Source organism: Callorhinchus milii, unplaced genomic scaffold (genome assembly GCF_018977255.1).
Source record: "Callorhinchus milii isolate IMCB2004 unplaced genomic scaffold, IMCB_Cmil_1.0 Scaffold1, whole genome shotgun sequence".
NCBI lineage: Eukaryota > Metazoa > Chordata > Chondrichthyes > Chimaeriformes > Callorhinchidae > Callorhinchus > Callorhinchus milii.
This window is the reverse complement of record NW_024704742.1, coordinates 78,201,205-78,218,524: the sequence shown is the minus strand read 5'-3', so window position 1 is coordinate 78,218,524 and position 17,320 is coordinate 78,201,205. Positions and strand designations below refer to the sequence as shown.

The window sequence follows — 17,320 nt, the reverse complement described above, 5'->3', positions numbered from 1 at the left end:
TTCCTTCCATAAGTAAATCTAACAGTTTTAAAGGAGATTATAAAAGTTTATTTTTATGTAATTGCTGCAATGTGTGTTTTATGCCTATAATAATGGTTGGTTTATCACCACTCATGTCCAACATTGCTTTTTATTGCTATTTGGTCTCTTCCTGGAGCAATAATGATGTATTTGACAAGGGCAAAAATATGGAGAATGAAAATGAACAGATTGTGGAAATGTTTTCTGTCCACAGCAGTATAACATTAAATAGAATCAACACAGGCAGCTAGTTACAAGTGGGTCAAGCCACCACACCACTAAGCTATACACATCGGAAAATTGCTTTGAATTCTAATCTGTACTGAGTTAACGTATTGAGCAGGGAAGCAATTGTGTCCATGAGTTCAGAGGGGAAATTCAAGCAAGCTTCCTATTATTATTATTATTGCTATTCGGATACATGCATGGTTAGGTAAACATTGGGCGAAAATGGAATTAAGTTCGGTTGTGACTCTTCCCCCACTTGACCAATGCGGCAGGGATTACGCCCATTATCTGTGGAATTGTATCCCGAACCATGAGAAATTTAGAGATGAGTTGGGAAAAGGGAGCAGTAGCAGCACCAAATACTTGGATGTGTTCAGTGTAGAGTGAAGTAATCATGACATTTATTCAGAATGATGTTGTGCAATTAATTTGATTTCCTGACCTTCAAGTTTTGATTTTGCTTTTGATTTTACCAAGAGAAAATGGGTCATTACTCGGAATATTTTAATTGATTGCAAATCCACAGAAATCCTACTAAATGTAAAAATCTGTAACCTGTTTCTCTACATCTCGATAGACTAGTGTGACAATGTAATTTGCCACATAATATTCTGCAGGGTCACCTTCAAGGGATGGAGAACATAGGATGGTTGTTTAGAAACAGGGTCATAGAAGGCATTGGCGTTTCTTTGCTTAAATGATTTATAAAAGATATTGATGGTGATTGAAATTTCAAAGGCATTAGTTATAGATACTGAGTAGAACTTTTAAATGTTTCACTGTGGAGCCCAGCTGGTTTAAAGTTTGGGGCGAATGCATCACAATTTGTGACACGTTAAACGTTATTATGTTAATTATGAGTAACCCTGATGTTAAAGTACCTTATTGACTGAATACATTAACTAATCTATTGGTGTGATTCCTCCTGACTCCATCTCAATGGTTGGGCCTGAAGCCAGCCACAATTGACTGCTGATTCACTCATTGACACGCTCATCAGCTGAACTACACTATAAAAATCAGAGTCTTCATTCACTCTTTTATTTTTAAGGATTTATTTTCTTAGCTACCCACTCGCCATTTCTGAAAGGAATTATCTGGGCCACGGGTTATTTGTTCTTCTCTGTTCTCCCTCTCTTTAATACAGTATTTAGCGTCTGACTCCATACTCATGCAGCTGGCTAAGACCATGATACTATGCATATATTGCTGGGGGCAAAAATAGCAAGAGATATAAATTAAGATTCTTCTCCACTTTGTTATACCATCACGAAGGAGCATCACCAGGAGCAAAACCAACAGCAGAGCAATGTGGAGCAGGAAGTTTGGATTATACTTCCTGCACCACACACTAAAATCCAATGTTTGCTTTTCAATTATATTAAATAGAGAGTCACAGTGGTCCAGCCCAGTGCTATTCACACTCAGCACGCTTATAAGTGGAGTCCTGTAGCTCAGTGATTAGAGCATCGCTCATAAGCAAGAGACCTGGGTTCGATTCCCAGCAGGGTGAAATGTTGGTTAAGTTTCCTTACTCCATAGCCTCAGTTCACCTAGCAGCAAGTAGGAACCCAGATGTTAGTTGATTAGCGGATCGCTTTTCCGGGGTTAATAATTCTTTAAAACCTTTTTTGTTTTTTAAAAATTGGTCACTTCAATCCATGACTGTTTGTGAGACACTGTTGTGCGCAATTGTCTGTTGCATTTTGTCCACAAAATATACAGTCAATTCACTTTACAGTATACTCTGTGAAACGCTTTGAGACGTCTCGAAGATGTGACAAGGCTTATTATTATATTATAATTGACCCAATAATAAGTCATGGGGCTTTTTACCATTGTTGTCAGTACTGACTTGCCACAATTCAAATGCATTAAGAGGTTAACAGTGATTGTGAACAGATTAGTTTAGTATGACCTTTCTCATTCTTTATGTATAGTTCCTCCTCTGCGTACAAAGCCCCACATTAGGACTGTTGAGCTCACAATCTAGGCTGACACTCCAGTGCAAAGTTGGGGGAGTGTTGCATTCATAGAGGTGAAGTCCTACAAGTGAGACATTAAACCAAGGTTCAGGTGGACGTGAAAGATTCCAAGACATTATTCAAAAGGAGAAGGGAATTTCTCACAGTGTTCTGGTCAACTTTTTCTAGATAAATTGATCATTCACTTCAAAGCTGATTATGGGACACTGCTGTGCGAAATTTTCTGCAAATCGTTTGTTACTAGGAAAGAAAATCATTCATAACATGATGCTGCAGTCATCTTTTGGATTTAAATTTTTAACTTAATTTGTAAAACAATTGAGATTTAACCTTGTAAGGGCGATAATGTGATTCAACATGCAGTCTATCATAAAATGTTAATTAGATACAATTTTATTTTATTCAGTGAATGCTTTAATGCATAATTCATCTGTTCTAACCTTTCTTCTGTGCATTAAATGCTTAGCATTTAAATTTTCACAATAGCAATTCAAGATGAAAACTCGTCATCTCTAATAGGAAAATTAGAAAACAATTGTGGTAGATCTTAACATTTAACACCAAGAATATGAATTCATTTCCAAAAAGGGCACCATTTATCCGTAAAGAACCATTTATGTTTTTTTTCAGCATTGTAAATATTCAACACAGTAGTACTGTATAACTGCAAAAGAACTACCCTCATGACTACTTCTAATCATCGGGCTCAGACGTGGGTGCAGGGCTGTAAGATACCAGATGAAAAAAAGTGCTAATTTCCTCATCTAAGAGCTACAGGAAACCAGTAGCAATGTTAAGACTAAATTCCACAACTTGACAAATTCTGGACAACCTGAAATGCTGAGTAAATCTAGAAACAAATGGAATTTCTCTTTATCAGAGACTCAAACAGAGAAAGGATCAGCGAGACAGAGTGAGAAAGTCTCCAAGAGGGGAGAGAGAAAAGGAAATCTAAGAAAGAAAAGAGGTGGAGAGAGATAAAGGCAGACACAGAGAAGGGTGGGTATTATAGTGGCAGTGTACAACTCTTGATGGAACAAATTTTAGTTATCAATGCATCCGAATTGTATTTTGTATGACAACCAATTATTCACACTGTTTGCTCATTCACAATAGAATTGGTCCCAATTAGTGTGGAAACCTTAGCTTTCTACTGTATTAAATTCAATGCCAAATGCTTTTACTATTTCCTCGAGGTAACCTGTTCATTTAAGGATGAGAATAAAATTAATGTTAACTCTACGTAGATGACGAAGAGCTAAAATTCAAGTCCTTTCTACTACCAACCTAATCATTTGCTTAGTACAGTAATGGGTCGGCTAATGTTTCACTACAAATTTAAACAAACAGCAGAGATTGGCAAAAATTCTTGATTCTATGTTGAATGACAAATATCAACAGGCAAAGCAGCCCAGACTGAACTCATCAACACTTTTAATCGTTAGGGCCAAGGTCAATGGCAGTACTGGCTTATGGAGGGGGAGGGGGGGTGGGTATTTGAAGGTAAGTGGAAGTCGACTCATGTCATTGAATCTTCTTTCTAGGTCACTTTAGAAATAGCTTCCCACTGAAGTCATGTTGGCATTTATTAAGGAACTGAAGAGGGCTGCAGGTTAGTTTAACATTGACTTTGAACCAATAACAATGCAATAAAATATGGTAGAACAGGGCTATCTGTATTCTGTTATTGGCAGACACATGATGTACCTTTAGAACGTCCAGTAGACCATTAAAGCGATCAACTTCTTGGCCAAGTACAGTAGTCAAAGAATTGAGGCGTCCCATTGCATCTTTAACAAAGAGTGATTCCAATCCAACCTCCAGGTCAAGTTTTTCTACGATAAAGAGGATTAAAAAGTGAGAATGATGCTTTTCAATAAATCAATTAAAATTCTTAAATTGGATATATCAAATACAGCAGGTAAGACTGTCCACTTTTAAAATGAAATTCAGCACAAAGAAGTGTGACTATTTCTGCGTGGAAAAATATGCTAACATTGGAACAAAAGAGACAATAGAATGAAATGTGTAGCAATTCAGAGCATCCAGAAAACAATTTGCTTTAATTTTGAAGCCTGTTTTCTAAAATGTATTATAAGTGAATTTGTGCTTTGGTAAAGCAAATTATAACAGGGCTGCATTATATTTGAAAAGATTCAGAGAAGAATGACAAAATATAAATTCTGCAAAGTATGAGGAGAGATTCAGAACCAAATTTGATTTAATTAGAGAAATAATTGGAGCATAATCCAGATTCTTAAAAAACTAACAGGAATGGAAAATGTAGACACATGGAGATGATGTAACTTGAATTTATTGCATGGACTAAAGGATAGAAGTGAAAAAAAAAGTGCCTCCAAGCAAGCCTGAGTAAAATGGAGTGTTTCACTTCAGAATATTACATATGGATAGTCATCTCCCAAGAACAGCAGTAAATACCCTGATAAATGCACAGTTTCGCCCACAAATATACATTCAATTCACTTTACAGTATATTCTGTGAAGCGCTTTGAGACATCTAGAAGACATGAAAAACGTTATATCAAAAGCAAGGATTATTATTATTATAACGATCCGGTTAGGATTACAGTTTTAAAGTTACACAGATAACCATAGAAAGAACATGATAACACAATGGAACTAAGCTGCTGGAACAGAAAATGTCCTGAGGAAGGCAACCAGTCAAGAATAAACTGTACTGAATGAGAAAATATTCTGGAATTTTGCTTGATTTACTAAGAGAAGAGAAAAATCTTCCTGAAGCTTTCCTGATGAAATACATTGGATTTAATGAACTTTGACAGAACAGATTGTACAATCTAGAGAAGATGATCAAATGTCTGTTTGTTCCTTTTTTTTACCTCCTTATATTTTTAGTAATTCCTACATTTAATAAGAAAATGTTGAAAAGACATCTGAAAGCGCTTCACAGAATTTACTGTAACTGTATTTTGTTGGTGACTACAGTGATTAAAAGGTTAAATTATGAGGACAGGTTACATAAACTTGGTCTGCATTCCCTTGAGTTTAGAAGGTTGAGGGCTGATCTGATTGAGTTTTTTTTAAATAATAAAACCTAGGGTAGATACAGAAAAAATATTTCCTTTGGTGAGGGAATCCAGAACAAGAAGGCATAATCTTAAAATTTGATCATTTAGGAGTGAAATCACAAGGCAGTTTTTCATGCAAGGAGTAGTGGAAATCTGAGCTCTCTCCTCCAAAGGTTGTGGATGCTGGGTCCATTCGCATTTTCAAGACTGAGGTGGATAGATATTTGTTAGGTCAGGATGCCAAGGGATATGGGACAAGGGCGGGTAATTGGAGTTGAGGTACAGACCAGCTGTGATCTTATAGAATGGCGGAACAGACTCGAGGGGCTGAATGACCTACTCCTGTTTCTATGCATCAGCTAACTTGCGCACACTGATATCCAACAAACAATCATGAAGTGAATGGCCAATTTTATCTAGGGGATTGCTGACCATATTAAAACAGCCAGGATATTGGGTGTTTTAATAAATTGTAAAAGACTAAACCTCATAATTATTTGTAAATCATTAGAGCTCGTCAGGTTCACATATACTTAAGGTTCAAATATACTTGTCACTCACTAGCATTGTGTTCAATTACTTATTCCTTAACTAATTCTTGTTTCTACTTTACTACTGCAAAACATCAAAGGTCATCCCAAGTTACTTTTATTGGAAAAGGAGGCAAAGTAAATTATTGCAAACCTGATGAATTCAAAGAAATGGGAGCAGGGACTCTTTCCACTCATTTAAGGCAAAGCCTTAAAGGATAAGCAGTGAGCTTGGCAACGGTGCTTTCAATTAGAAATTGTGCTGTTTTAGCTGGTTAAACTCCAGCAGTATTCCAAAACACAATGTGGTGTCCACAAGCCTGGACTCTTGCCAACCTGCGCCTTATACTGTCCTGAATTAAGTAAGCAGGGTGCATCTCTCCAGCGAGAGAATGCGCATTCCATTCAGACCCAGGGAAATTTCCATGTTCAGGTAGCATACAAATGTAAGGCTCTGTCTGGTGTGGATAATCTTAAGCATGGTGATGGGATTCTGCATGGGTCAGACATGTGGCTGACCCGCCCCAAAAATGTGACTGAATGGAAAGCTGAATGCTTGAAAGAATGTCTTAGTATAACCAAATCTGTAACGTATAGATAGGTTTGCACTGTTGGAATGAAGAACATTTGAACAATCAGTATATGTGTCATTTCTCAGAAATAGGGTCAAGTCCACAAAAGTTCTCTGTGAAGCAGATGTTAGCTTGAGTGATATTTTTCAAAGAAAATGTACCAAACAGAAGATAAATATATTTTTTTCTTCTCTTGGAAAAATCATTCATCCCAGAAATCAATTTCCCAGAACGATAGTTCAAAGCTATTTTTTCCCCCCATTTCATCACCCATTTTGGCTTCTTAAATTGAACAAACACTGTGAAGTAGCCACTGCAAAAAAAAACATAAAGAAAGCATTGGGGCTCAATACGGCAGCGAATGACAACTTTATGGGCACATATCAAAACTAAAATTAGAAAAAAAATTGCTGTTCTCGGATATGTCGGTGATTTTTTTTAGCTCTGAGCATAAACAAAACCAAGAAACTACCTACTTGATAAAAGTTTTGCTTGACGCCCATAAAACATGCAACTTGTACAGTATGATGCACAAAAAATTAATTTTCCATAGGTTTGCTAAAAATATATATGATTTAACAATTATATACGATAAGATTAGGAAACAAATCTGTACTTAATCCAATTGAAACACTGGGCCTAACGTTCCCTTTTAAATGTTATGATGTCAGCATCAAAACCCAAAGGTTAGTGCACGGAATTTGGGGTAGAGTTTGGGCCGTTTCAAACTATTATTAATCTATCATCATTGCTAAATATTATACACCAACTTAACTCAGCAATAAAAATAAATCAGAATTAAGATGGTATCCCATGATCAGACACTCAAATCACAGGCAGCTGTGTGCCCAATATTAATAATAATCTTTGCATTTGATTTTGTGCCTTATCACGTTGATGATTCATCTCATAGTGCTTCACAGAATGTATTGTAAAATTAATTGACTGTATTCTGTGGGCAAAATAATCATCATAACCAATTTGGAGGGATGGGGCGGGGGGGGGCGGGAGGATGTCAAAACATTGACAGGGTGTAATTTTATTATTGGTGATAATTACCCAAATTGCAAATTTTAATCCTTAATCCCTGCTGGTGTTCTGCTCTATTTGCAGAAAGATGAGAGCAAATATTTGTGTCTCTGATGGGATTGTGACCACCTTATATGCAACTATCTGTATAATGGTACTGTACTGGTCCATATCAGCAATTATGCAATCCACAGTCAAGGATGTTAAGTAACCCTTGGATATGAGAAAGATCTCACGCTACTATGCAGAACACTTCCAAGAGCTGTAAATTAATCTTTGATTGTCATCTGAAGATGTTAACATATGTAAAAGATTAACTTGAGAAATTCAGAAATGTTATTATTTGATGTTATTGTAAATTAGTTGCATGAATCTGATAAAGGTCCTAAATTGAAATTATCTTGAAACACAGAGAACACTAACATTTCAAAAAATTGTATGTACCTTTATATTCATTGCAGAGGCCTGCAGTACTAAGACATACCCCTTAAGGGCTGAATAAACACCACTGTAATGTTAAGCACACTTCAGCACATTGAGTTCTAATTATTGCCTAAAAATGGGTGTTTGGTATTGATTTTATTATACTTGGGGTAAAACAACAAAAAGGCTATTCCTCACGTTAGTTAAAGACACGATATTTTTCTTTGTGATGAACAATGAAGGTTAACATTTTAATGAAAGTTTCAATCCATATTCATATATTCCAGTTCAAGAACAGTAGGTAATGAACTTATCTTAACCTGCTTTGCAAATGCTGAATATTAAACTGCAGGTGGTTAATTTTCAAACCTGAAAATCCATAATTGTATGCATTTGTTATACAAATGAGCAAGCAGCCATCCAAATAAAGTGTTTATTTAGTCACCTGTAAAATACTCTAAGCTTAAACTCAGAGAAAAATACAACAGATTAGCCTTTAATATATGACTGCAGCTTGAAGTTAACTAAAAAAGCCTTTGGCAATTCCTCTAAAAATGGACTGACTGCTGAGGGTGGTCTCCTCTTGGAATATCCTACACTAACAAACTAGGAGAATAGAAACTATATACCACTCAGTTTTAGCTATATTTTATGAGAGTACTTTAAGAATGATATTTTAAAGATTTAAGGAAAACAACAGGTAAAACAAATGTTGAACCTATAGTAATATAATGATTAGTTAGTCACTATCAAAAGCATAGGAAAATGAAAATATATTGTACTTCAGCCAATTGACAAACAAAATGAGCTCCCCATCGAGTTTAAAATAGAGTAGCCTTTGCATGGTTTGTGGAAGGATGTGACAAATAGTATTGTTCAAATTCTAGCTCAGTTGCTTTTGGTTTGTTTCAGTCACTAGACCATAATAATAATAATAATAATCCTTGCATTTGATATAGCGCTTTTCACGTCGGGAGGACGTCCCAAAGCGCTTCACAGAATATACTGTAAAGTGAATTAACTGTATATTTGTGGGTGAACGCGGCAGCCAATTGCGCACAGCAATGTCCCACAAACAGTCGTAGATTGAAAATGACCAATTTATTATTGTTTTTGGTTTTGGAGGGATTATTATTAGGCTCTGTGTGGAGTAAGGAAACTTGCCCAAGGTTTCGCCCTGCCTGGAATTGAACTCAGGTCTCTCACTTCCAAAGCGAGTGCTCTAACCACTGAGCTACAGGACTCCACGAATTCAAGTGGTCAGAATTTGACAACCGTAGTAACAGTCTTTTTTCTTGTTTGAATAAAGTTGAACCTTCACGTAGAATAAAAAAAATCATGCCATGGGAGAAAATCACCCAATTTTTTTCAGATTTTTTCAATGTGATTTTCAGATTTTTGCAGCATGTGAGTAAACCGCATATCAAGCCCCAGTGTGGCGTTTGATACATAACTAATAAACACATAAATCGAAATGTTTCAAACGTTATTTATCCTTAACTCAATAGGTAATCCCCCACTCAATGATGTACTCTTAACCACATTCATTTTCTCCTTTCTCCTGGATAATATTGGGTGCAAACCAGTTAGTACTATCTTTGCCCTAAATCTTACCACAAGCTCATATTATTTTATTGACCTACTAGATACCCTGAATTAGAGTCACCGATGCCAAAAGCATACTGACTACTCTTTCACTACGAATACACATAATGTTCTTCCACTGTCATCACTAAAAATGACATTATGCTACTGACATTCTTGGTCACCCTTCCTTTCCTCCACAACTCCCCCTCCATCACTCTCGATGCCCTTGTTCCTCTCGCTTCCCGCACTGCCTCCTATTCATGGAAATCACTCTGGTACACCAGCCACCTCCGCTCCCTCAAAGCACAGGTGCGTGCTGCCGAACGCACCTGTCTCAAATCTAATGGTCCATCGGCAGATCTGGCTGGACCCTATCAAAACTTACCGCTCCACCCTCGCCTCTGCTAAATCGTCCTTTAACTCCAAGTCAATCTTGGAGGCCAAGGACAACCCCAGCCTCCTCTTCTCCATCACCAACCGGCTCCTCCACCCACCCTGTCACACCCTCCTTGGCTCCCTGCCCTCCACCCTTTCCAATCACAAATCCCAGTTCAGGTCCAAAACACTGACTGTCCAGCACCTTGGGAAGTCCTCTCAATGCGAAAGGCCCTATACAAATGTAATTTTGTTGTTGTTGATATTGATTTTTTTTCCCATTTTCCATCTAATAATTATTATGCAATAAACAAAAACCTAAAATACAATTTTTTTGTCAATATTAGCTATTTATAACCAGACGATTTTGAATTGGGGATAAATACGTCTCCAGAATCTGACGCAAGAGCACAAAGGGTTTAGAGAAACAGTTATGTGCCAGTTTCAAGTTGGAAATTTCCCATCGCCTAATGCATGCTCCAGCAACCCGAGCTCAAAGGATGATGATCTTCTCTTCACAAGCTGCAAATCATCCAAAACTCTGCATCTCATGTACTCTCACGCACCAGGCTCCATGACCCCATCATTCCCATCCTCGCCCGATTCCACTGGCTCACCATCCCCCAGAGGATCGAGTTCAAGATCCTCGTCCTCACCTTTAAGGCCATCCATGGCCTTGCCCCCTCCTACCTGCTGACGCCCTACCAACCTGCCCACTTCCTCCATTCAGCGGGCTCCGGTCTGCTCCATGTCTCCCGCCCAACCCACCCTACCATCGGTGGCCGGGCTTTCTGCCTCTCTGCCCCCACACTCTGGAACTCCATCCCACGGTCCCTTCGCCTCACTTCCTTCCTTGCCTCCTTCAAGGTCAGTCTCAAGACCCTTCTCTTCAACCATACCTTTGATCTCCCTCTCACCTCTCTGCCTTCCCTCATCCCTACATAACCCCTCCCCCATTCTCGGGCCCCGACACCTGACAGTTCAGCGCTTTGAGACGTCCTCCCGATGTGAAGGGCGCTCTATAAAAGTAATTTTGTTGTTGTTGATGTTGTAAACTCTACAGCTAAATCTCTGCCCATAAAGGGACATCGTTCCAGATAATGACACTTTTGTAGCAGATAGTTTGTTCAGTCAGATGATATGTGACATTTTGCTGCTAGCGTTTCTGAGCAGATTTTTTAAACTTACACTTAGCAGTGCTTCTGTTCTTGGCAAACGCATGCAATTATGGTTTATGTGCTAGTAACTCTTCCAAGTCCTGTTATAGTTATGATCTGTTGAAAGATTGATAACCAAGCCACATTTTCTGATTTTAAACAATCTGATTTGCTAACTAGCAGGTTTAGAGCAAAATCCATGAGGCAATATTCTCTGGTTTGCTTCCAGTATTATCCAGAAGTTTGTAAAGAATGAGCAGGATAATTGACTTCGATGATTATGCAGAACATAAATCAATTAGTAAATAACCGGCAAACAAATTCAAATAAAAGGAAACACAAAATACTGCAGATGCTGGAAATTTGAAACAAAAACAGAAGTCGCTGGGTACACTCAGCAGGTTAGGCAGCATCTATGGAGAAAGGAAAGTGAGTCAACGTTTCAGGTCCACGACCCTTTGTCAGAATTGGGGCATGTTGGAAGGGAGAGGCTTTTAAGAACTAAGAGAGGGGGAAGGTTCCTACTTATTGCTGATAAACAGAGGCGTGTGGAGTAATAATAACAATAATCATTGCATTGGATAATTTATTTTAAATTACTTGTAAATTGTAAAATTTAAATAAAATAAATTTGACATAGCACCTTTCACAATTTAATTGAATTGATGTATATTTGTGGGCGAAACGCAGCAGCCAATTGGGCACAGCAGTGTCCCCCAAACAGTCGTGGATTAAAATGACCAATTTATTATTTTTTTTAAGGAAACTTGTCTAAGGTTTCACTCTGCCTGGGAAGCGAACCCAGGTCCTCTCGCTTACAAGGCAAGAGCTCTAACCAATACGCTACAAGAGTCTACTGTCAATCCCTGACCAACATATAAAAATGAATAAACCAAACCTAAATCCAATTCACTGAGGTCATTATTCTGCTCAATGGACCCAAGGAGTTAGAAGATAACGAAAGCCTTTCCACAATGCTCAATGGAGTAAGGTGTGGACTGAATAAATTCCATCCAGCAGAAGATTCTGTTGCAACATGACTGACTTATCTGGCTTTAGCAATGAATTCAATTGGGTTTCAGGTCAGTAAAGTTGTGGTATGAATTGAAAGTCTTAGAAAAACAATAAAAAAATAATTTTATACAATTCAAATAATTTACAGGAACCTAATTGAACATATAAGACAGGAGAAATTCTATTTTATGTGATATTTCTTCCATAATACTGATTTTACAGGTTTTTCTGCTTCTGGAGATATTTTTTGGTCAAGTGTTAGACTAAATATTTCTGACTGGTAACTGTATTTTGTATTAGAAGCTATTCTGAAAATGTTTTCCAAGTGGTTTATAATCATTGGCTAAACCAATAAAGGTATTAGTAGATTCAAAAACATTGTTGATCGTTCTCAAAGTCAACTTTGAAAGATGGCAAATGTATTCTGTATTGGTTAAATCTAGTTGTGAATACATAGAACATTTATAAACAAAATTTATTATGATTACCTGGAAGTTTGGATAAGATAGAATCAGCTACTTCATTAATAATTTCATCAGAGCTTTTTCCGGTTCCTTGTGCTGAAGAGCGGGGTTGTACTTCAAGAATGGTGTTTATCATGGTATTGGTTTCTTGACGCTGTAACAAGAGCAATGACAAACAGGTTTATGGTTCAGAGCATTTTAACTATGCCTGCTCTCTTCAGAACAGATCCCCATTTGCAGAATAGAGCTGAACACATTACCAATTCACAATACAGACTTCATTCACAAACTACAGTCACTCCACTTTACAGTATATCCCATGAAGCAATTTGAGATATCCTCCTGAAGTGAAAGGCTCAATATCCAAATAGAAGGATGATTATTATTATAATTCAAACGCCAGCAAAAGATACAACATGGGATTTACTCCAGGTCTATTCCAAAACATATGTACTTAAGGCTAGGTCGAATAAAATGCTGACTATGTTTGCCAATTGGTGCCTGTGGAACCATAACTCAGTGATGGGAAGAAAGGAGAAGGATAACGAAAACAAAAAGGGTGGGGAAAATATATTTTTTTAAAAGTTTGTAAAGACATGTTAATAATAATAATAATCCTTGCATTTGATATAGCGCTTTTCAAGTCTTTTCATGTTATGAAAGTAGATGAGAGTATTTTTTTCAGTAAAATGATTTCATAGAATGTTACAGCACAGAAACAGGCCAATTCAGCCTAACTTCACTTCAGTGTTTATACTCCAGATAAGCTTCTAATCCACTCTCTCAGACGACTTTATTCCTTTCCTCCTATTGTATGCATCATTTCCTCTGAAATACATTGATGCTTTCTGCTTCAACCAGTTTCTGGCAGTGAGTTCCACATTCTCACCACCCTCTAACTCAAATGTTAATTTGGACAATTTCCCCATTCGCTAGTGCTGAGGCGGTGTTAAGACCAATTTTATTGTTCTAATCTCTGCCCTAAATGAAATTAGCTACTCAACACAGATCAGGGATCAAAAATCTGGAGTCTTCTTGGTCAGTATGATTTAGTGTACACTGCATAGTTCATTTAATTACTGAACTAATGGAAAAGGTCAATGGTTTTAATCAAACAAATACATTTTGCCAATACTTTCGCAGAGTTAAAGCAGTAATTTCTAATACCAAACTTGTGTGCATAAAAACTTTTTTATATAAAGTCACCTTGACAAGAATCATTGGAAAATTAAATGATTTTATTTTGAGATGGCATAGAGAAGGAATTAATGTTCCAATAGAGATATAGCTATTCCCTTTATTGTAGATAGTGATCATTAGAAATTGTTCATTCTTCCATCTCGTATCCATTCTGTATGTGTTTTTTTTCCTTAAATTCTTTGTCTCCTCCTCCATTTTGAACATTTTGTGGGAAAAGGAAAAGCAAAGCAATCCATTTCCAAGGACCTTCCAATGCATCTCTGAAGCACCGCTGGGTGCTAAATAATGGCACTACAATAGTTTTGTGAAAGGAAAACTGCACTTAACCATTGTACCATAACCTTGTACCAAGCACACTACTCGGCACAATTTTTTTAAGAGGAGAAAAACTGCCAATTAAGAATTAAAATATTATTTGGATTAAACAAGATATGTATGTTTACACAATAAATGACACTCCTTTAAACCGTCTAAATCCAATAACAGTCATCCACAGCTTGTGAGACTAGAATTATTGATTTGTCAAAGACTGAAATCAATCTTACAAGAGCCTTTTGCTGAGGATTGTAATTTGATTATATACAAAGACACTTTACTACATAGGCTATTTCCAATAAATCCTCACACAAATAAATGTCTTGGAACAGATCCCACTGGCAATTCACAGTTCACTAATCCCTGAATAATGTAATGGTCAAAATTCCAATATATTTCACAAAAAATAGACTGAAATTATGGAAGATTTTATCAACAACAATAAATTGCATTTATATAGTGCCTTTCATGTCGAGAGGTCATCCCAAGGTGCTGGACAGTCAATGGTTTTCACCCAAGCTGCAGGCTGGAGTCAACAAGGGTGATGGGCAAGGAAGGTGGAAGTGGGAAGATGAACGTACGCTTGGTCAAAGAGGAGGGTCTTCAGAATGGAATTCCAGAGGGTAGGTGGAGAAAAGTTAAATACCTTACCTCCGAAGGTGGAAGGGCAGGGCACCCACTGAGCGGACAGGTTGGTAGGGTTTTAGGAGGTCACAGAGGTCGGATGGAGCAAGACTGTGCAGGGCTTTAAAAGTGAGGATGAAGATTTTAATCCCGATCCTCTGGGGAATGGAGAGCCAGCGAAGCCAGGTGAGGATAGGGGTGACGGGCTCCCAGGGCTCAGTGCAGGAGAGGACACAAACTACAAGTTCTGAATAACCTGCAGCTTGTAGAAGGAAGAGTAGGGAAGACCGGTGAGCAGGGAATTGGCGCAGTCAAGCCCGGATGTTACAAAAGCATGATGATGATCTCAGCAGCTTGAAGGGCAAGATAGCGGCGGAGGCGGGATTCTATTTTTCAGAAAATAGTAGAAATAGTGTAACAATACTGTAGCTATAAAGACTTATTTTTCTTTTAAAGAGACCATGTTTAAATGGCTGATTGTGACAGTTTAAAAATCGTCATCCACTATTTTCCAAAGAATAAAATCCTTACATTTGGTATTAATAATCCTTAATAATAATAATCCTTGCATTTGATATAGCGCTTTTCACGTCGGGAGGACGTCCCAAAGCGCTTCACAGAACACACTGTAAAGTGAATTGACTGTATATTTGTGGGCGAACGCGGCAGCCAATTGCGCACAGCAATGTCCCACAAACAGTCGTAGATTGAAAATGACCAATTTATTATTGTTTTTGGTTTTGGAGGGATTATTATTAGGCTCTGTGTGGAGTAAGGAAACTTGCCCAAGGTTTCGCCCTCTGCCTGGAATTGAACTCAGGTCTCTCACTTGCAAAAGCGAGCGCTCTAACCACTGAGCTACAGGACTCCACAAAGGTAGTGCTTTAAAACCACTCTGGTTGCACCACGCACCAATTTCTCAGACTGTGGGTGGGCTTTCAGGTCCATAAGAATTCCCAAAGAACTTCACAGGATTTACTGCAATGACTATGTTTTATGGGCGAACGTGGTAGCCAATTTACGCACAGTAATATCCCACAACCGGCCACAACATTAATGATCAATTTTTTATGGGGGATTGTTGACCAAGAATCAGGAGAAACTTCCTTCTCTTTACAAATAGTGCCATGGAATCATATAGGTCAACAACAACAACTTGCACTTATGTAGTGCCTTCCACACAGGATAGCGACTCAGAGCGCTTAAAAGTGACTTTTCAGGTCCACCTGAAAAGGCACACGGGGTCTCAGTTCAACATCTCATCCCAAGAACGGCACCACCAACAATGCAGCACACCCCTATCACCGCACTGGAGTGTCAGCTTAGACCAAGTCCTGTCATGGTGCTTGAACCACAGTCATCTGACTCAGAATGTGAGAATGGTACCAATTGAGTCAGTCTGTGTAAAAGCCTGAAAGAGCAAGAGCTAGCTTTGAACAGAGTGGAGTTGTAGAGGGATATTCTTAGAACTGTCTCTGACAAACTGTAATCCATTTATAGTATTTCACTATAATCACAACCACATCTCGTGTCAAACACTGAGCACTTAACTAAGTCTAAAATTCAAAGAACCATTGCATATTGATAGTGTAATACATGTCTAGGAAGAGGAGTTAATTCTCAGGCAGGAAAAGCAGTACATACAACAACAAGATTCCATTTATAGAGCGCCTTTCACGTCAATCAACCATGACTGTTTGTGGGACACTGCTGTGTACAATTGGCTGCCACATTTCATCCACAAAATAGTCAATTCACTTTACAATATATTCTGTGAAGTTCTTTGTGACTTCAACTACGTGATAAGGCGCTATATCAAATTATTATAGTATTGTAAGGTGCTTGGCAACCTCAGGAGGGAGGCCGACGGACCCCACAAGTGACCAGTCTGTGCAGAGGGAGTGCAAGGATCTCTCTCCCACTGTTGAATTTCTGCCTTTGTACCTCGCAGTGGAAGCCAGGAAGCGGACAATTTAGGGCTGAGCTGATTGTGAAACAAAGCTCGGGTTGTGATTGACTGTTCTGAGCGAGTCTGAAATTATTATTTATGCCTGGGGAAAAGGGAAATCAGTGCATGCTTCACAAGCGTGACCTTGGGTTCAGTTGAAATTGGTCCTCGCATTGGAACTAAGCGGGCCATGAAGACTATTTGCTAAGCTGAAATGTAATTTGTTTAAATACAAAGACACTTTACTACATAAGTTATTTCCAATAAATCCTAACGCAAATAAATGTGTTAGGACAACTCCTACTGCCATTTCACAGTTCACTAATCCCTGAATAATGTAAATGGTTAAATTCCAATATAATTCACAAAAAAAGGACAAGGAAATTATGGAAGGATTTTATCAATACTGTTGCTTTAAAAATTATTTGTTTCCATTAAAGTGACATTATTTAATAACAGATGGAATACAAATGTCAGTTCATACCATGTCTCCTTGAACTGTTCGGTGTGTTATCATAAGCTTGGAACACAATCGGAGGCTTATTATAAGAAATAATGGAATATCACAAGTAAAACTCATCAAAACAAAAGATGGAATACAAACCTGAAAACTCAGATTGGCATTTTCATGCATCCCAAAGATTTCAGGGTCATCAATGAGAGGAAGGATTTCAACATACTCTCTAAATGCCTGTAAGGTGTCTGCTTCAGGACTGTAGTAAATCCCTAAAAAAAAAGAAAAATTTGTATTACATGGAAATTCCTCATCTCATAGTTTTCAAAGTGTAAATAATTGAT

At 37.9% G+C, this 17,320-nt stretch overlaps 1 protein-coding gene across 1 annotated transcript in view; it reads right to left on the bottom strand.

Moving 5' to 3' along the window:
• The window catches only part of LOC103177705 (dynein, axonemal, heavy chain 6), a 173,816-nt gene that overhangs the window by 22,600 nt on the left and 133,896 nt on the right, over positions 1-17,320 (bottom strand). Inside the window, 3 exon segments of the mRNA XM_042332425.1 lie at positions 3,942-4,069; positions 12,460-12,589; positions 17,127-17,248. Of these exon segments, the coding sequence (XP_042188359.1) occupies positions 3,942-4,069; positions 12,460-12,589; positions 17,127-17,248 (380 nt within the window).